The following is a 21192-nucleotide window of genomic DNA, read 5'->3' on the forward strand; positions in this document are numbered from 1 at the left end:
CGGCCCTGAGGCCGCTAGGGGCGGCTCGGGGCCGCTGCCTTGGAGACGGTTGCGGCGGGGCGAGGCCCGAGGCCGGCGGCTGCCCGCCATGCTGCCCGCCCCGCGCCGGGGGGCTGCGGCCCCGGCCGCCGTCCCCTACTGCTACTGCAGCCCGCCCCGCGCCCTGCCCGCCCGCACCAAGTACCGGCCGCCGCCCGAGGCCGCCCCGCAGTGAGTGCCAGCGGGCTGCTCGGCCCCTGCCCGCGGGGAGCCGAGGTTTGTCGGCATCTCGGAGCCCCCCCCGGCTCCGAGGGGTTGCGCCTCTGTAACCGCGGGTGTGGTGGTGTTGTCCTTGCTGCAGGGAGAAGGAGCCCGTCCGCTATGCCAACCTCATGTACGACCCGAGGGTGGTGCGCGGCAACACGTACGCCCTGCAGGTCATCCCCGCGGTATGGTTTTGGTTTTTTAATGTAGGTCATACGAGCTAAAAGCTACTGCTTCTGTAGCATCACTTCTCGGGAAACTTAAGTCTTGGGGTAAACTCAAAGGAGGGGACTGACCCCCTCTGCTCTGCCCTATGCTTTGATCATATAAGAATTTAAAGTAGTCTGGTTTTAAAAAGTGATTTTGTGGAAATAGCTTTGTGTTGTTTGGTAGCTGTTTCTTATGGTAAATTTCACATATGTTCTGTTTACAAAGCTCCAAAGGTGTTTTCCTTTCAGTTGGCAAACACAGTACTGAATTTAAAAGTGAGTATGGGCTTCTTTTCCTTCATCAGCAATAAAGATCTTTTATCTAACAAACAACTGGACTTAAGTCCATTTGACCTTCTTAAAGGGTCACCTAGATACTCTCAACTGAACAAGAACATAACATTTTAATATGCTTTATCTTGCAAAGTTCTGTATATAATATCCACTTCCAAATAGCAGTTGATAGTTCTCGGTGTGAGATGCCGTTAGTACGTGCCTATAGGTAGCCACCAGACCTTATTAGTTTCATGCCCTACAGTCTTAAAGGGAGCTGACACTGTAGGGTCAGTCACCATGAGAAGCAAATCTGAAATACTATGCTTCTTGTGTTAAAAACAACAATGTTCATTTACCAACAGAGAGAAATTAGTAATATTTCCAAGTACAAACTGTATGGTAATGTATTTTTTACGTTCATCTCTGTCCAGTGTACCCATCTTGATCTGTTTGAGATTCAAAGGCAGAGAGAAGCACGGAGAAAAGCACTGGCTAGAAAGAGAGCAAAAGAGCAAGTGCAGCTAACACCTGAGCCTGTGGAAGGCAGAGAGCATGTTCACGTGCAGACAGGTAAAAGGACGGATTTTCTTTTCAGATCAAATTTTTAAAAAACTTGCTGATCTATATTCACTTACTAAGTGGATGATGCAATCAGTAGATTCACAGACAGCTAAGGTTCTCTAAGCCTCACCACTATAACCCCCCTGTTTTTAGTACTATCTAGTTATTTATAAACCATCTAAATAGAGTGACATTTTTGCAGAGGTTCTCTTTTTCAGTTCTCAGCATACATTCATGAACAGTAGTCAGGATTGCTTCATTTATTCTTTTGTTTTTTACTATCTTCAGAGATGTTCTGAATATGCCACAGGTAGAGGTGTGTTTTTTTTTTAATCATTATTTTTAATTTTTATTTTTCTAAAGAATGCAGTCATATCTAGGAATAAGATCACTATTGAAAGTTAATGGGGAAGGGGTAGGAGAAAGAGGATGGGCAGCGGCCCTAATTTAGAATAAGAGACTGCCCTATATGTGAGAAAATAATTTTATTTGTTGCAAAGCCAAAATATGGAGTAATCATGGGGTAAGTGTAATGCATTGCTATATTCCTCTGAAAAGCATTTCAGATTGGGCTGACTTACAAATGGTCAAACAGCTGTGGCACGTGCTAATCAGATATGGCCTTGGGTTTGTGAATGTTCCCTGTCCCCCAGTGCCACTGAACCTCCTATACCACCTCTGATGTATGCAGCAGCTTTTCACCATTGAAAAATGCAGAAGAAAGCTATCTGGTGTGGGTATCTTGGTCTCTTATCCTTCCCATTGACTAATGCTGATAATCTTAAGTCCTCCACAGACCTCATTTTATGAACCAGGCTATTTATCTCTGTAGTAGAGGACAGGTATAATTCAAGTTACGTGCATGCTGTTACAGATGTAACACGTGGTTACCTCAAGGTCGATGCTGGTGGGGCAAGAAGTAGACAATCATTCTTTAAACCCAACAGACACAGTGTTTTTCATACAGCGGAGAAAAATGTGGGGTTTTGTTTGTTTTTGTTTTTGTTTTTTTAATATTAATGGTTGGTAGATATATAATCATTGTCCCTGTTTGAAATTGCCATATCCCATTACATCTACCAAGAAATGTTTATTCTGCAAGGTGGGCTGAAATGGTCTAGACACTCCTCTGAAACCTGGTGATAGAAGTGTGTTTCTAGGATTCATTTCCAAGAAGGACGGGAGACATTACGAAGTACGTGTCCTCAGATGGCCTGCGCAGCAAACTGATCTATGCTTTAGGTCAATTTTTTTGTTTGTTTGGTTTGGTTTGTGTTTTTTTTTTTGCTTTATGGAAGACATTTTACTGCACTATTTGGATATAATTCACCCTGTACAGTAATAAGGAGCAGTTGAGACTTAAAATAAAAAAAGAATCCTATTTAGAGCATTCATTATGCTTTTATTTCTAGAGCTGTATTTGGAAGAGATTAGTGACCGGACAATAGAGGTTGATATGGAATGTCAAACAGATGCATTTTTGGACAGACCACCCACTCCTTTCTTCATACCAGCCAAAACAGGAAGAGATGTGGCCACACAAATAGAAGAAGGAGAGGTATGAAGCAAAGTGGAGTCCACAGGTAGTGTCAAAACATGTCTCCTATATGAAACAAGTTTGAGGCAAAATTGAGGCAAAATCAGGAGTGAAATTCTCCTCACAGAACATGCAAAAGAAACCATGCAAAACTAAGGACAGTGCTTCTCCATGTGCACTGGTTCTGACGCTTTCAGCTAGGAACTACAATGCTGAGAATGCTCTCCCCTGCAGAAATAGAGCAGAATAGCCCGAGAGGGGATTGGAAGGGCAGAAGGGAGCAGCAGTAGGGTGTAGGTGAGAGCTCTGCTTCTCCCTGGCAGTGCCCCGTGTGGCTGCAGTTTGGGGTGTGTGGTGTCTCACTCCAGCCCACTCATCACTTAATCCTGGGTGGCATTCACGCTTCCTGCCTTAGCTGACACTGGGCCCCCAGCTGCACTTCTCAGTACCCCCTTCAGCACAAGTGCTTTGTTCATGCTCCTTTGCTCCTTGCTGAGGTGTTGCGAGGGATTGTGCTCAGGGGTCATTTATCTCTGTCCCGCTGCCCCCCATCCCCAGCTGTTTGACTTTGACATTGAAGTCGAGCCGATCCTGGAAGTGTTGGTTGGCAAGACCATGGAGCAAGCCTTGCTGGAAGTCATGGAGGAAGAAGAGCTGGCCCAGCTGTGGGCACACCAGCGTGCCTACGCGGAACTGCGCAATGCCGAGCTGGCGGAGGTGCAGCGCCTGGAGGAGCAGGACAGGCGATACAGGGAGGAGAAGGTAAGGCTTACGAGGAGCAAAACAGGCCTGCCTGGGTGCCCATCAGGCAAGAGGAAAACACTTCCAGTACTGAAAGACAAGCTGTGAAGTAAGCTGGATGAATATGAAAGGGTATTGTCAAGCTTGATATTCCTCTAAGCAGCTGCACTGTTTGCTTTCATGCGCCAGCACTACCGTGCTGTTCTGTTCCTTTGGAGCAGTCATACTCGAGCAAACTGGCGTACTCAGACACCTGATCAGGAGGCCAAACCTGACAGCGTTTTCCTCTGTACCTGGTGCAGCTGTTACTCAAGACTTTCTTACGATAACTGCTAAATGGATAGTCAGAATGCTTGAAAATAAGAGGCACCTCCTAGACTTTCACTTTTCACATACCTCTCAAGATCTCCAAATGCAAAACTGCATTAGTAATATCTAGCAAGTAGGAATAAACAGCAATGGCAAGTCTTCAACAACCTTATATATTGGGGTTCTGAATATTTTCCTGGACCAATCTGAGTTTTAGTTTTTTCCTATGACAAATAGGATAAAAAATAGAAAAGATGAAAAGTTTAGGAAATCACCCAACCTCAGCTCATTCCTAGACCAACATTCAGCTCTATCTGCAATAACAAAGTAATGAGTCGAAATCAGTGCATGATACAATATCAGAGAAGGATTTCATTTAGCCAGCCGCAAGGCCCTTATTTAACAGACTTGACAAAATTTAAAAAGGTACACCAAAGGAATCCTCTAGTCCTTGTGGTACTCCATAGATTGAGTACAGGCTTGCTTTCTGTTGCAGGAAGCACGGCCGAAAGTACGACAGACACCAGTAGAGTCAGATCATGCTCCATTTTATTGCCTGAATAGCCTAACTTTTATAGTGAACTTAACAGGGGCAGACAGTGCTTCACACAAGATTTTTGGTCAAAAGCACTCAGACAAACAACTACAAGAAAACAACCCCACCTGCAAGAAAACAACACCCTTGTGATTAGCAGTCACATAGACCTTGTCTATGAAGCCAGCTGCTGGTCACAATATTTTTCTGAATTCCTCAACTGGGCGATGTGGGAACAGTCATGGGAACTTCTCATAGTTGCCCTGGTAGCTTGGTTTGCTCAGCTACAGCAAGTCATGGGATTTTTGCTGTTTCAAAAAATCCCTCAACAGCTTTCAAGCACTCTTTTTTTTTATGAGTTTTTGTGAAAGTAGGAGGCCACAAATACTGGCCTTTAGCTCAGGAGTCTTAAGTATTGGTACTCTTGTTTATCTTTACTATTTATGAATTTCACACTGTGATCATTCTTCAAAATCTGGATCAAAGGAGTAGCAGCTAAAGGGCTGAAAGTTTTACGTGCCATACTGTCTTGACAGGAACGTCGCAAACTCCAGCACATGCAAATGCTACAGAAACAGAAAGAGACGACAGAGAAAATTGCAGCTTGGGCGTTTGCTAAACGCTACTTGACTGATCTCATTCCTTCAGTCTTCAGCAATCTTCGTGAGAGTGGGTTTTTCTATGATCCTATAGAAAGAGGTTTGTCTTTTTTTTATTATTATGTGAAGTGAGTAATATGAAAGTCAAAACAGCCTTAGAATACAGTTTATTGTCCTATTATTTAGAATAATATAATAAGATTTCATTCATTTACATTTGTGGCTGCACAGATAGTTTTCAAACTCAGAGTTTTTTAAAAAGAAACATTATTGTTCACCTGTACAAGTTATCAAGAATAAGCAAGAGCTTACAGTTTTGCTTTAATGAGAAGAGGTGCTTTTGATTTGAGAGAAATAAATGGGTGGTTAGGATTGGTAGAGAAAGAAAGAGGGGTCCAAATTGTATTAAATGTATTTTGATAGGACAGACAAAGGACAGACATCATTCTGAATCTTCTTTAATGATTACCAAAGCAAAGGAAAAATAGTCAATAAGAATTAGGCTCTGAAAATAATTTTGGAGTTGTACCTCTGTGACTTCCAAGCTTTTAGAGTCAGCAGCATTTCTTATGGGCTACCTTGCTGCATCCCACTTCCCCAGTCCCTGCACGGATGCCCAGACCACAGCTTGGGAATGGAGCCATGGAGCAAATGCAGAAATAAGTGTGTTCTTCAAGCAGGACAGGTTTTGGGACCACTGCATACAAAGAGTGTGACTGGGGGAAGCAAGAGCTCCTTAGTTAGAGGGAACAAACGTTTTCAGCAGACCAGAAGCCAGATGTACTTGGAAAACAGAGCAGGAAATGTTATTCTCCTGACTTGTTCAGGATAGTTATTTTCATCTGACTGGAACATTACTGTGCTGCTCGTTTGTGCTTGCCGTTCGAGGGTGCCAGGCCCCTTTGAAAATCAATGGAGGTGAGAAGACTCTGGTTCAGGTCCGTAATAAGGAGGAACCTCAGTAAAGGAGGGAGGAGATAAGACACCCAGTAATGCCTGAGAGGGTTTCATCTGGCTCTTGCAAAGCAAGTGCTTTCTGGCAAGGATGTGCATCCCTTAACAATCACAGCAAATGAAAAACAGCCTTGAGATCCTGTTGTTCATCCTTAATAAACAGATACTTTTTCTTGCTTTCCTCCTGCCAAATTCATACAGATATTGAGACAGAATTCCTTCCATGGCTGATGACAGAAGTGGAAGAAACACTAGAGAAGAAGGTTCTGGGAAGGATGATGCTTGACTGTAAGTTACCAGATCCTGGAATATAGTCTGGGCTGCTTGTTTGTGGTTGTTTTTTCCCCAGTCAGAACAAATATGACATTTACAGGGTCAGTGTGGACTAAAGAAGGAATTAGGAAGAACTCCAGCGGCCAAGTGTGTTATTTTGTTTGTTTGTTTTGTTGTTCTTGTTTTTATTCTCTATTTAAATATGTTTTTAAAGTAGGGAAAACCACTGTGGCAGCCATCTGGATAATTGATTCTCAGCTGAAATACTGGAAGTGTCAGACATGCTGCACTACTGGCTTTATACTGTTAGAGATGTGTTGCTGCTGGAAGACACAACACCTCTGGCAGAATAAGAATAGTTAAAGCATGCCAATTCTTTTCTCTGCTATAAAAACTTGTTTTTCATGTGTGTTACACAGCCATCGTTGCTGTGTTGCTTTCTGTGTGATGCCTGATTTTGCCAATGGGACCAGAAAAGCCCACCCTTTCTAGAGCCACATGTATAACATGAAAGTCTGTTAGTGCATTTGTGTGAACTCCCTGAGCTACAGAGTAATGTGCTACTCCTTTCATCCAAAATGAAAGAAGAGAAGGATAATTTTGGCCATGACTGACAGAGAAGTCAGGTGACTGACACTTCTCATCAAAACGAGGGCTTACTTCTTCAGCAGTCAATAATCATGTCCTTGCTTTTGAAATAGATTTAAAATATCACTCTCTGCTGTCTTTCAGTCTAATTCAAGCTAAGTATGCAGGTTTGTCTATTGGTCAGTCTTCAGAGGCTGCTTTGAATACCTGGATAATATAAATTCTGTCTTGTGTAGAAGCACAAAATTATGATGAGTTTGTGTCCACCTTGGTGGCCCTAGGTCAAACCGCTTCTTATACTTGCATTGTCTTTATTCTTGTGGTTTTACCTCTGGCTGTGATTTTAGGTTTAAATTACAATCGTGTTCATTTCCTCTGGGTTAATTTTCAGTTTAACCAGGACCCTGAATTTCCTTTGTTGAGGTCCAGTTTGGATAATCACATCTGGCCTGTTAGTATTTTATCCTATGATACATGTGCTTATATGTTTACTCAAGGATTCTTAAAGCAGCTCTTCAGAAGGGAGGGAATTTTCTCTCATGTTAAGTAAGAAGTATTGTATGTGACCACTAAATAAACATCCCAAGGAAAATGTTGCTCCAGAATGCAGTCTTGATGAGAACATCCATCATATTCCTGTTAAATCTTTGTTTAATTTTTACTGCCAGTAACCCTGGTCTTGCACCAGTTCTTAGAAGTACAGAGCAGTTGGAGCAGGCTAATAAGTAATACCAGCAGCCCCTGTTTTGCTACTTATCCTTTGTGTATCCTGGCTTATACCCAATCACGCATTGTTGAATAAACATTAACTCTGCAAAAGGAACTGTGGATTGCCTTCTCAAACAAGTTTTGTAGAGGCAGACAGCCGCAGCTGAGATTGTGGCTTCTTCTCCATCTTATGCAAAAGCGTAGGAGAAATCTCTAAGGATACATTTTTAATCTATTTGAATGTAGAAGCTACTTAAATGGTTTGTTTATCCTATCACCATCCAATTAAAAAAAAAAAAAAAAAAAAAAGAACTACAAGGGAAGCACCCACAGTCTAAGGTGGCTGTGTTTGCCCTCTGATGACCATTCCTTCTTTTACTTGCGAAACTCAACCCAAGAATTAACAATGGAATTCCTTTTGGCACCTGTACATTGTCTTCTATATTAACACCTTCTTCCTTCATTGTTGGCCTTGTTATTTGCCATATTTAAATTATGTATTACAAAGTGAGTGTTGAGCTATTGTTGTGTTCATTGATTTGGAAGACATATAATGTTTAAAAAAAAAAAAAACTACAAGGGCTAAGTATCAAAAATAATAAAGAGCAGATGTTTTACAGCTGCTTTTCAGAAAGAGAAAATCTTTCTGATGACTCCCACAGTTCCAGTATTACGCTGTGCCAAAAACATCACACTGTACACAACCTGGCTGGTCCCCTTTCCTGGCAGGGTGACCTGCTTGAGAAGTGACCAGACAACAGTGAGGAAATGAACAAGGCAATCCACGTGAGCCATTTCAAATCACTGCTTTCAATGCAAACTGCTCATTTGGTTTCAATTAGGCTACAGCTACAGGGAAGATTTTTCTTATTCAAGTATTCTTTAGTTTTAGTGTTATTTCTTTTCTTTTTTTCCTTTTCCTGCGTAAGAATTCATATGTCAGTAACATATAAATAATTTCAAATTACAGGTTTTTTACACTGTGTTCGTTAATGGTATTTTTCTCTGTTTCAGCCTTGATTCGTACAGTGGTTGAAAAACGCTTGGATGCATTTAGCCAGGAACCTCTGTCTGGTCAGACCGAGGCCCCTGCTGAAGAGCCTGGGCCCATAGATGCAGCCCCGCAGGAGGCTGATGAGATAGAAGCTGCTGACCTGCCAGTCACAGCGAGTGAAGAGAGCGACCAACCTGTTGCTGAGGAACAGCTTTCACGTCGCATCTCTTTCCAGTTAGAGGAACACGATCAAGCAGAAACAGAGGACCTGGAAACTGAGTAACAAGGAGGCAAGTCATCGTCCTACCTATTTACAAGTGTCGTGCTGCTCATCCATTCTGAAGGATGAGCTTAAGCCACAGTAGAGCATTAAAGGATGTTTTCCAAATATTGGCCTTGCTGATTTCAATCTGAAAGAATCAAGGGAGGTTACTAGAGTAATGAGTGGCAGTGAAATACTATCCTCTTCTACACAATCCAACGCATCAAAAAACTGGGACATTTACAATTGAAAACTAATGCTGTCCTACAACCCATGCAAGGACATGAGAAGGGTGTTGAGAGCATCCTAGCAGCCTCTGCGAGTGCTTTGATAATATTTTCAGACCAGATGTCCTTATTTTGCTTACTTTGAAATGTAACTGCAAAATGTTACATTTTGTAACATGTTCTACAATGTGTAGAAATGTTCTGCAAAACTTAAATTTTCTTTCCACTCATGTTATTCTCTCTTCCCCTGACCAACTTCTATGGGCATCTCAGCAGGCGGTAGGGCAAAGGCAGCTCTTCCTGAAGGTCTTCAAGTTCAAAGTTCTGCCACTGGGCACTTGTGTCAGTGCAAAATCCCCTTCAGCCTCCTCCTGACGCCTGCAGCACTGGTGAGGGGCTGGAGCCTCGCGCTAAGCCCAGCCTCAGATTTCCTTCTAACCACCCTTCCATGCTGCTCCTCCACAATGGTACCAGACACAACTGACAGAAGGCACCTGCACTGCCACACATCCCTGGCTGCTCCCCAGGCAGCTTTACAAGTGGGGCATTCCTGCTCATAAATGTGCATCAGTGCTGCAATGCCATTTACTCTTTCTTTCCAGCACTTCTCCCAAACCAAAGCCTTCTAAGTTGCACCTCAGAGCACGAGAGAGGTGGTGGAAGGTGAAACACTGGCTGATGGCATTCTCCTGGTGAACAAGGAGATCTGAAGTTCTGTACTTTGGGTTAGAAACACAAAGAGGGGAAGCCTGCCAGTCTGTGCTCGCTATGCCTGGAGCTTTTGTGACCAAGTCCCCATGTGGACATGAGTAGAGGAGGCACCAGGTCCTGCAAGCTGCTGTTCCCAATTCCTGTGTGCTGCAGGGGGCCCACCAGACACAGCTGAATGCCAGAAGGAACCTTGTGCCTGGTTTCTGAGGGGGCTGGGAGGAGGACCCAGAAGCACCTGCCCTTCTGGGGAGAGTAACTCTGGTTTTAGAGCAGCTGTTATCATCCTCGTCCATGTTCAGGGTCCTGCAGCCTCCTGGTGCTGCAGTTTGTACCAAAGGCACTTGCTGAGGGTGTGCACCGCCTGTGTACTGCCACCAGGGCTGGGGTTTGGGCTTTCTGGGTCACCCTGCAGCACTTCAGTTTCACAGACACCACGGGGTGAGGGTGGGTGCATGCACACGTGTGTGCCCTCCCGTTTGTGTGCTGCCTGCTGTGTGAAGCTCTGGAGATTGTATCAGAGGGCTGGGAGGTGTGATCAGTTGATCCCTTGGCAAGGGTCCCAAAGAGAGGTGATGAGATATTTGTGAGAGAGTAAGTTGTCATTAATAAGGTGTCATTACTGTATTCCTTTTCTCAGACATGTTAGGCATTCATTGCCATTCATTCAGATGCCATTTCTTGAGAACAACCAACAGTCTGGTGGCAGGATGAGACGCTTTGTTCACCAGCCTCTATTCTTGGATGTTAACACCTGCTCTTTTTAACTTCACTTCTTTTTTATTTTTTTTAATTGAAAAGCAATGCCTTTCATGTTGGATATCTCTACATGTGTTTGTACTCACCCAGAATTCACAAGTGAGTGAAAACTGTGACAGTTACTGTCATTCCCACAACTAACCCGTCTCTTGTCTCTCTCATCTCTTTCAACCCCTTCTTTCATCTTTGAACTCCCTTACCTCACTCATCCTCCACAGGTACCTCCATTCTGCCTACCAAGAGGCTGTAATTGCTGGTTGGCTTTCGTGCTGAGGGTGATGAGGAAAAGAGGAGACATCGCCGATGAGAACCAAGAACACATGAGCCTTGTAGCTGACTTATAAGCATTCTTTATCAAACACCAGGAGCTGAATCATGCAAAAATCCTTGAGCAAGATTATCTCCTCTCTATTGCATTCAGGCTGCTGCAGAGGCTCTATCCTTCTGTTGTATTTGTGCAGACCTAGTTTAGACAGAAATAACTTAGCCAGCATGGCCTTGAAAGAAAGTTGAGAATACTTTTTTTTCTGTTTTTATAGACTTCCCTTTTCTTACAGGTTTTTAGAACCGTACTGCAACGTGCTCTATTTATGTCTTTGTTCTGATTTTAATGTATCTGTACCATTTAGGCATACTATTCTGGAGAGGAAATTGATGGTGTCATTTACTATTTATTGCCTGTTTCTTCGTTTGGAGGAAAGGAAAGAGGGGCAAAGGCTAGGTGATGAATTCTGCCTTGAATTGTAAAGGCTGGAAGGGAACTTTGGGGCGCTGAGAATTTAAAAACCTTCACACAAAGTGAATGTGAGGGGGGTTGGACCAATTACAGCCTTACCACAGAATGAGGAGGGCTATTTGAAGGTGGGAAGAAGCTCCAGTTGTAGAATGGAGCTTTACTTTTGGTGTTTGCATTAAAATCAAACACAGTGGATACAGTCACTACTCTGAGGTAAGTGATGAGCTGGTTTCCACAGGAACAGAAGGGTGTCCTAATGTGACTGGGGAGTATCAAGGTTAAGTTTGCTGTAATAGGTTATGTCTTACGGAACCGGAAAGCCATGGAGCAGAAACTTCATCAGACTCCTTATGATACTGTCCCCTCACAGCAACTCTCCCTGATCCCTGTTTTCAGCAGGAGCTCCTCATTCCTGATACCTGCTCACAGCCCCAGCGACGTCACACACGGGTGCGGGCAAGGGACATGGGGACAGTACATCTGGCACTACAGTGCAGGACAGGCTACAGCCACCCCACCATGACAAGGTGCAGGCGGGCACTGCTCTGACCTCTGGCAGGGTGTTCATCTGGCAGTGGGGGCTTTGTGCTGGGCCCTGGGTGTGCATTGGCCTTTTGCAAAGCCCACGTATGTTTACAGCGTGAGGAGCCAAGAGTGGTCACCCAGCAGAGTCCTCGGTGAGATCGTGGGATTCTGGGCTTCATAATTAATAAGCAACTTGATCAGTGGCACATTGGGTTAGGATGCAGGCTGTGGGTGCTCTCCCTGGGAACCACCAGAAACCAGGCACACCATTCATTTTGGTCAAAGAACCAGCTGTAGCTGTCAGGTACCCAGCGGGGTACTTTGGGGGTCAGTAAAAGCCCCAGACAGCTGCATGCATGCCCAGTCAGGCTGCTTGTCTTTGCATGTCTTTCCCAAAAGCTGCTGGTGACAATAAAACTGTGTCCACGTGGTTTCCATCTCTTGCTTTCTCTGCAAAGCAGAGCCAAAGCATTGCTCCAACAACCAGCTCAGCAGTTTAGCTTCATGTTTACTTCAGCAATTGTTTGAGAAGTAGGGAAGACATTGAGATTGCTTGTTTCTGATTCCGTTTGGAAATCCTCTTGAAATCCTCTTGATGCGGACGGACCGAAGCAGACTGTCCATTTCTCTGTAGCACAGTGACAGGCTGGGAGCAGTCTCAAGCCCAAAATTCATGGCTGGCTTGCTGCTGACAGAACCCACAGGTTTCAAAGAGGTGAGGAGAGAACGGATAAGGAAAATACGCCATGAAAACGCTTGCTAATATACACGTGCTAAATACAAATCTCGCCTTATCCATCCTTAATGGCCACAGCCTTGGGGGCCCGCAGGAGCTGCATTGCTCTAAGAGCAGCATGCAGCAACGGACAGCACTGGCTGTGATTCCTGTCCTGCCCTGCAGGAGACACCTTTACACCTCTGTGACGGTGCTTAGTGCCTTGAGATCCTGTGATCCAGTGCAGTTTCTCACTGCCGGGGTAGCTCCACTGGTACAAGGCAGAAGGTAGATATGGCCCGACAGCTCACTGCTCACTACAATCCCCGCGGCCGTAAACCTGCGATATTTCTACTTAATAAATAAATAAATAAATAAATAAATAAATCCCAAAACTTTCCAAACTGAGCAGGGCCCAGCAACCCCCCCCCCCCCCCGGGAGGAGGGGAGAGACGAGGGGGGAGGAGAAGGGGGCAGGCGCCTTGTCCCGCCCGGCCCCCTCCGCTCCCCCCCGTCCCGGCCCCTCCGCCGCCGCCCCGCCGCCAGGCGTCTCCCGGGGGCCGGGACGAGCCCCGGAGCCTCCGCTGGAGCCGGAGCCGGAGCCGGAGCCGGAGCCGCCGCTGCGCTCCCCGGCCCGGTGCTGGGGCAGCGGGCGGCGCCCGCAGAGCCGGGCCATGAGGTGAGGGGCGGCCGGGCCGGGCCGGGCCGGGCCAGGAGGGGCCGGGAGGGGCCGGGAGGGGCGGAGGGCCGGGGGCGAGCACCGGCCCCGGGCACCTGCACGGCCGCGGGGAGGCCATAACGCCACGGGAGCCCGCCGTCGGGTTGCGTGGTTTTGTGCTTTTTGCTGTTTTTTTTTGTTTTTTTTAAAACTCTTCTCCCCTTCGGCTGCCTCTGCCCCACGCCGGGTGTAGCGGGTGGGGGCAGCTCTCGGTGCCTCCCCCGGTGCGGGCTGCCCTGCGGCACGGAGCTGCCCGTGGGCTGGGGTCGGTACCAGGGGCAGCCGCGGGCTCAGCCCCTGCCCCCCGAGCTGCTGCCGGCTCGCCTCGGTCCCCATCCCTCGCTGCCGCCGGCCCCCGGGGGAGACCCGACTGCTTTCCGCAGGGGGGAGGAGGGATTTGCCGCACCGGACGAGTCGTTTGGTTGTTTTTTTTTGTTGTTTTGTGTTTTTTGTTTTTTTTTGAAGGGTCTAAGTTTGTTAATTTTTAACTTTCAGTTTTGTTTTGTTCTCGTTGCTCTGTGACAAGTCTGCGTCGCGCAACCAAATGACAGTTTGGGTTTGTGGTGGACAGGTGAGTGCAGGACAGCCAAAACGCTTCCCCAGGGGCTGGTTCCCGTGTTTGACCTGAGCATAACGTGCATGGATCTCCTTGCAAGAGGCTAACCACCTTTGTAGCAGACATTTTAATTATTTGATGAGAGCACAAAGTTGTATCTGTCTATAAAACGTGACCTTAAATATGATCTTCCACCTGCAGCTGATATCTTTAGATGTATGAAGGACAAAATCCAAGTTATGCTTTGGGTACCTGATACACGTGTATATATTGTATATATACATGTCTATATGTATCACCTTGATGACCAGTGTCTTCAGTAATAAATACAAATACCACCTACATCCTCTTTCCGAAAAGTGCCAGGAGAGGATGTGCATGGTGTTACTGCCAAAAGATTAGCAAATCCAGCTCTGGCAGAATGAGGAAGGAAGAAGCTCCAAATCTGTAGAGCACTCAAGTCTCCCAGCGCTGCAGTCACAGAACTGCCATCAGCCTGTGGGACCTGAATCTCTGTTCTACCAGTGGCTGGCAGAAGATGTGTTTCCAGTCTCAGATGCCTAATCACGTGCGGCGACGCAAAGCAACAAGTGGTGCTGCAAGGATTTGGCAACTTCTCTTAATTTCTGTGTGCTGGAGCCCTTGGGAGAAGTGGCACTGTGTGACATTGGTAGCACGAAGTGGTATCGTGATACTCCCTAAAGGTTTTGGATCAGAGGCCAGTAGGGTTTCAAAGAAGAGGTCTTGCTTCCTCTTCCCTCAACACCTGCCCTGACCCTCAGGTGATTTCTCTGGGGGGCTGACCGCTGTCCAGGGGGCAGGTTGACTGCAGCACTAGGAGAGGGCACGCACCTCTTCTCCTCCCTCACGTTGGGCATGGCATACTTCTCCTGCAAGACACCAGTATCTCATTTTCTTGCAGTGCCCACTGCGTTGTACTGACCCACGTGTGCAGCACCTTTGTTGTGCCCTGACCCTTCACTGGAGAGAAATACAAGTGTTGTCCTTGGGAATTCCCATTCACTGGTCCTTCCCATCCCAGCGAGGGCTTTGGAAAAGCTGTGCATCAAGCACCGCTCCACCCTTGTGCATGCCCAGCTGTAGCACTGTAAAACCCAAAACGGGGCTGTGCCAGGCAGGTGGCTCTGCATGCAACATGAGCAATTCCTCCGGACAGAAGTACGGATACAGTGACAGGGTCAGTGACAAATTGTGTGATTATTATTTGATATTGCGTGCGTTTGCTGCCGTGGTGCAGCTATGCATTTGGTATATTTTCCGCCATTAGTGTGCACTTACTTGTCCTGCATTGTAAGTCAAAGCAGTCAAAATCTCGTTTGCAAACCTAATGGGAGCTGGTATAGATCCTGGAGCAGTGTAACTGCGTAATAGGCCAATTGCCACAGGGTTCTCAATTTTTGCTCAGTGTCAGGGTGCATCTCTGACATTTGAACAGGACCTGGTCATTCAGAATTTATGGTAAATACTGATTATTTACGTAAGAGGTAGAATATGGGTTGAATGGGAATAAAAACAAGAAACAAGATCAGAAGAACTACTGGTTTCTGTGGCCCTACACGTCACAGTGAGAACAGCAGTGGGAGGTTTGGAGAGTTCTGTGCAGGAAAGCACATAAGCATAACAAGATAATTATTTCTTGAAGGAAGAAGGGGCTATTAAATAATATGCTTACACCTCCAAGTTTAACCAGGTTGAAGCCTTAGATTGGCTTCTTCAAGATAAATTAAAATTGCTCTGTTTTTAAAATATGAAGAGTTAAATTGCTTTGAGTGCATTGCTTCTAGGTAGACTTTCTGTTTTTTAACACAGACACTTGTTTAGCATTCATTTTGCAGTAACGTAAACCAGCAGGTCACAGATTGATGCTCCCTAACTAAAGGCAGCAACTTCTGTTTCCTCTCAGTTCAATAATCCGCTCTGCAGTGAGGATCTCCTTGTTGTGAGGATCTGTAAGCACACACGTTTCTTCTTTCCCTGCCTGCCCTTTTGTCAGGATGGAGCAGCAAGGAAGCAGCACGAGATAATTCCCCCCTGACTGTCACGACACGCTTATTCTGCAGTGTGTTTCAGGGGCTGGGACCTGGGCCTCTGCCCCTTCTGCTCTTTCCCTCAAGCACTTAATTTCTTGGCTGATTATTAAAAACCAAGCCCATCAACCTCCACCCCTCCCACAAGTGAATACACGCGCTGCACTTGAGGCTGCCTGTGCTGGTGTTTTGTATGTTTCATTTGCTTGAGCACTTGACGTTACACCTAACTTTATGGACATAAATAGTCCTCTTCACTAAGAGTAACCCTGCTCACAAGATGTTTGCAGAACCGGAGCGTATTTAAAGCATGCATTGCCAGCTAGTTCCCTACTGGCTCCACCGAGTTTTTATTTTAAGATGTTCCTGCTTTCTAAGATAAGCATGAATCAAATGAGACTGCTCCAAATGCCAAGGGAACAGCGGTCACACACCTACTTAAGCACATGCCTCCATACAACTGACCACACCATTTAATTGTCACTTAACCCAGAAGAAACTGTTTGTTCTTTTTCCATGTGTGTGTGTGGAAACAGGTAGGAAATCTCTTCAGAACACTGCCAAGGATACTGCTATTTTATGAGAACTAGCAGGAAATGACAAGGCTTAGGACAGACAGAAGGTCAGTCTCCTTGAATTCTGCATGGGGAAAATCCTGAAAGTTGATCGCAAAATTTAACTCTGCAAACGTCCTGAGAATAATCAAATATTTTGCTTTTAGCTCTGTTTTGCTGCTGACGTTTCTCTTTCTTAAATGCGTTCTTCTCAATGTGAGCTATTTGGATTTCACTCTGAAAGCATGTTTCGGGTCACAGATGTCTCTACATGAAGATGTAAAACAGACAGACCTTTCCACTTGTCCTTATCTGTGTGTGCCTGATATTTGCTCCTTTCTCTTGATTTTTCTGTCTGTACTATACAGATTGAGCACCCCTTGTAAAATGGCATGAGTTGCAGTGCTAAATCAGGATCAAGGATGGCTTGGTAAACTAATTCTGTCTTGGAGGACAGGGAAGATCTGCTTTTATCTTTCTCCTGCGCCTAGAACACTGTTTTAAGGAGAAGCTGTTTCACAAACAACTTGCGACAGGGAAATCTGTACTTCCCAAATGACATTAACTATTTGTAATTCCAAAATGGAATTATGATACAATTATGATACAGATTGCTTTATAAGGCACTGATTTACAATTGTAATGATTTGGAAGGGGAACTTGATCACACTGATTACCACCCAGTGTTTTCTCCCACTCATAATATGAGATTTTCAAGGGACATCCCTGGACTCGCTGACACTGTGTGTTACCTTGCCTAAACCTGTTAAAAACTGCAAGGGGAATAAAATGTAGAACTACAGAACATGCATTTCTAGTCCTTGTGGTGAGTTGTAAAAGTGTTTAAATTATTTTAAACAACCCAGCTCAGTCATGCTGAGTTGGTAATTCAACATCTGACTTATTTTTTGGTTTTCATCTTTTTTTTTTTTTGCTACGGAGAGGCTCAATTTCAACTATAGAAAAAAGGTCTGGGGATTTGAGTTGATAACAAATCTTTGAAGATATTAAGCAAATATAAATGAAAACTCTAGTTCTTGTCTGTGTCAAGAGCCTTGATGAGTAGCTGTGAAGCGTGGGATCTGTGTGCATTTCATCTTGCTCATCTCAACTTTGGTGCTGCTATTAGAGTATAAAAGAAAGTGTAGGGAGCATCTCAGGCATATCACTGTGGTCTGCTGCTAGGAACAGCACCTGGTCCTGACTCTCCAATGATTAAGTGCTGGAGAAGATGACCTCCCAGCTCTGCCTGACCTACAGACCTACAGGGTCAGAGAGTAAGTGCTGACATTCATCTCAGCCCAACCGCTGGGACTCCATCCTCCATGTAATGTGGGTGAATTCCCCATCCCGGTCATTTTCTCCTCCTCCTGTAATTTGAGGGAGCTAGGAATGGGTCTGCCCTAGCAAGATGTTTCTTCATTGCCTGTTTTATGTGTATATCCTGGGGAGGAACAGGGAATTTGTCTCTTTTGTATGTTGAGATATGATGGGAGAATGTCCTTCTCTTGCAATACATCCGTCTTGTCTGGCTTGGTGGTATTCTTTTTGCCTTAGGTGGGGCACTGGGCTCCTGTTGGGAAACTTGTGCACATGAGTAAGGTAGCTTAGCTGGTGGCTAAGCTGGTCCAGACCCCTGTGTTGCACATAGAGCAATTCCATTATGTTGCACATAGGCAAGGAAATATCCCTGTAGTCCACTTGATGCCTAGACCAGACAAAGGCAGTACACAGACAGCATTTCCTCCGAGTGTTGTGACATAGCCTTGTTCCTCTGCTCAGTCTCTTGATTCCAAGTCCCTGTTACTATGAACGGTGCTGAGGGACTGTTGAGGTATAAGCAAGGGTAACTTCTGCAAGAGTATCATTGATGTATTTCAGAGACAACTGCAGCAGCATAAGTCCCACGTGCTTTTTTGGTCATCAACTGTCATGGCTATTTTCTTCATATAGTCTAGCTGGAATGTTATTTCACTGCAGCCTTAGATGAACAGCATTTGTCTGTCCTGTCCTGTCCTGTCCTATCCTATCCTATCTTACACAAGTAGGTAACATTAGAACCAATACAGCTCTTTTAAAGATTAAAATGAAGAAAGTGCAGCAAGGCTGAGCAATAAGCAAGAGATTTATGAAGCATTACAATTCTGTTTTGCCGGTACCTTGAGGGATTGACACCCAAAGACATCGAGTATCTAAGTGCTATATTACCCTGCAATAATAAACAACTGAGGCACCAGTGAAGTCCACGTTAAAAACATTCTTGAGCTAGTTCAAATTTTGCCTTGTCCCCGTAGAGGTGGCTGTTCCTTCTGTGCCAGGTAGAATCACCTCCAGAGCCATCTCTGTTTGTGGTGTGCTGAATCTGGGGGCAGAAAGTCAAGGTGGATGTGAAAGGAGGGGAAAGTGTGATGACAAACAAAGGTTTGGAAAGCGACAGTAGGCATGAAGCAAAGGAAAGTTAATGAAATATAAGGAAGTATTAGCTGAAAGGAAGCAGTTACTAAAAACATAACTGAAGTTGGACTGAAGAATCAAAAGAGAAACTCTTAGATGGAAGAGCAGAACAAAAACAGATCTGCTTTTTTTCAATGTAAGAAGTTACACTTGAATTCAGTTTTCAGTTAGTCTGAGCAACCAGCTCAGCTTTCTGTCCAGAGAGGTCTCTGGCAGCCTTTTTTAATGTTCTAGAAAGTGACAAGCTCTACACATGCAGCCCAGGATGCTTTCTGGCCTTTGATTTTTTTCTTCCTTGTTAGTGGGAGTCATGGCTCACCTGCATCGTTGAGTAAATAGAATGCATTAAACCCTTCCCAATACTACTAATGTTTTAAAGCAGTCAAGTCAAGGAGCTAAGATCCATCATAACTCTTTTCTGCTTCAGCTCCTCTTAGGTATATCGTTGATCACTGATACTAATTAAATAGGTGACTCAATACGTCTCACAATGAAAGCGAGGCAGGTGATTTGCCTTTTGAAACACTACCTTTTTGTGTGCTCAGTGCTCATCCAAGAAAAGCGTTGGGTTTCTGGCCAGAATGAATCCAAATGGAGTAGAATAAAAGCACTCCTCCTCCTCCTCGTTCTTTCAGAACCCTTTCCGTGGAGGAGAAGTTTCACAACTAGTACACGATGTATCCAGGGTGAATGCATCACTTGCTTCTTGTAGACCTGGCAGCCAAAATGGTCCTTCCTTGTTCTGATGGTGCCAAGCACTGAAAAGGGATCGCTGTTCTCTCACAGCCCTCAGGGTAGGTGCTGATGACATTAAGAAAAACAGTGCCAGGTGAGGATTTCCATACTTGGTGGGGGTGGTTGTATCCCCAGTGAAGGAGGGTGAAACTAAGAATTTCAGCAAAACATCACACAGCCAATAGCACTGCTTCATCACAGTCAGTGAAACCAATATGTTTCTGTAAAATGTTTTAGTTTCAGTATCTGAGCACGTTCAGCCAAAAATAAGCTTTACTGGAAATATTCTGACTGGTACATGACTCATTTGTTTTTACAAACCTAACGCTGCTTTCCTCACAAAACAAGTAAATAAGCAGGCAGAGCTAGCACAAGTTTACTCTAAAATCTGAAAATCTTGAAAGTTGGTGCCTCTAAAAAGTACTCTCTGCTTTCCCTTCTGTCAGCTCAACAGGGGTAGGAGGAGGGATGATGGTGAAAAGTTTTTTACTGCTATAATTTCATTCACAATGTCCTGTTTTGGAGACTTGTTGCGTTGGATTTTAACTTATGCTCAGAACAAAAGCTTGCAGAGGAATTTTCAGTATTTTGGAGGTTGCAGATGGATCTTAATGATATTCTTATCACTGTTCATGCCCAGCAAGGCTTCTGGGCCTTATTACTTCTCGCACAACAGCTGCCAGTGACGAGAATAATTTTCACGCTTGGAAATCATCTTTACTTGACCTGTGTGCATTTCCATGCTGTTCTTCTCTAAAATATTCTGAGCATGAGTGATAGAGAGAATCATCTCCCTTTTTAATTCATGAGCTTGCTCTACAGAATTTTCACTGCATCTGCTAAGATACGCGGAGCTTTTTGATTAAGAAAAATGTTGTCTAGTTTTAATGCATTTATTGACTAAAATGAAGAGAGGCTGCCCTGGTCAAACATGGACAAAGAAGAAAAGAAGGATAAATAGGAGAGTAAAATGATTTCTCCCCCTTTATCTTATTCTATGAGAAATTAGAAGACTGTAACTGATTTTTCTCCTAAAGTTGAGCTTAAAGCTTTGGTGATTTGTCAGCACTAAAGCCTGAATCTCAGAACAGTGTAGTCTTTACATGCCTCAGCACCAATACGGGCAACTATTTACAGGCCTCTGTGAAAAACAAATTTTAGGTTCTGGACCCCTGACAAAGATGAAATCCTGAGTTACAGAGTGCATGCAAGTATGTAAGAAGTCATCAAAGTGACTTAGTTAAGAAGGGGTTTGGGGTCTTAGTTTTTATTAAAAGAAATCTGTCAAACTTTTACTAAGTTTTCCATAACATCTTTTATTACCATTTAAAATAGATTAAAATTGTAAGGAATTTTAGAATAAGACATTACAAAAATGACTATGGACTCCCTAAGCTAATTTAAAACAGTATAAAAATTAAGTCATTTTAAATATTTTGTACGCACATCAGTTGAACAGTTCACAAGATATTTGAAGACAATGCAGCATGTATTTTTTTAATTTATTTTTTTAATCTGTAAAAATATTAGGAGGGTATTTTTTTTTCTTATGAAATTCATTAATTCTTTGGGCTATATAAGTTTCTAAATTTTCTTTATTATCTGTAATTTGCACTGATTATTTTATTAATCAACTAATTTAATTTTTAAAGTTATAACCATGACTTT

The 21192-nt window shown here is 44.4% G+C and overlaps 2 protein-coding genes across 2 annotated transcripts in view; both read left to right on the forward strand.

Moving 5' to 3' along the window:
• RSPH3 (radial spoke head 3) lies at nt 1-8889 on the forward strand. Its single transcript, XM_084284314.1, has 8 exons — nt 1-210; nt 341-428; nt 1160-1298; nt 2702-2847; nt 3385-3588; nt 4948-5110; nt 6166-6252; nt 8548-8889. The coding sequence occupies exons 1-8, from the start codon at nt 89-91 to the stop codon at nt 8808-8810; spliced, it is 1212 nt and encodes a 403-aa protein (XP_084140440.1). The 5' UTR covers nt 1-88; the 3' UTR covers nt 8811-8889.
• Nucleotides 8890-13074: 4185 nt separating this feature from the next.
• PLAGL1 (PLAG1 like zinc finger 1) overlaps nt 13075-21192 on the forward strand; it is a gene marked incomplete at its 3' end in the record, with an annotated part of 44762 nt that continues 36644 nt past the window's right edge. Inside the window, exon 1 of the mRNA XM_084283932.1 lies at nt 13075-13138. The remainder of the gene's footprint in view (nt 13139-21192) is intronic.

This window comes from Netta rufina (genome assembly GCF_964035555.1).
Source record: "Netta rufina genome assembly, chromosome: 3".
In the NCBI taxonomy this organism is placed as follows: domain Eukaryota; kingdom Metazoa; phylum Chordata; class Aves; order Anseriformes; family Anatidae; genus Netta; species Netta rufina.

What these genes read in the sequence shown, in the direction of transcription:
- RSPH3 (XM_084284314.1), top strand. Translation starts at nt 89, where the DNA reads ATGCTGCCCGCCCCGCGCCGGGGGGCTGCGGCCCCGGCCGCCGTCCCC. An exon ending in CCGCCCGAGGCCGCCCCGCA is followed by an intron (nt 211 to 340) that starts GTGAGTGCCAGC and finishes TCCTTGCTGCAG; the next exon opens with GGAGAAGGAGCCCGTCCGCT. An exon ending in CCCTGCAGGTCATCCCCGCG is followed by an intron (nt 429 to 1,159) that starts GTATGGTTTTGG and finishes ATCTCTGTCCAG; the next exon opens with TGTACCCATCTTGATCTGTT.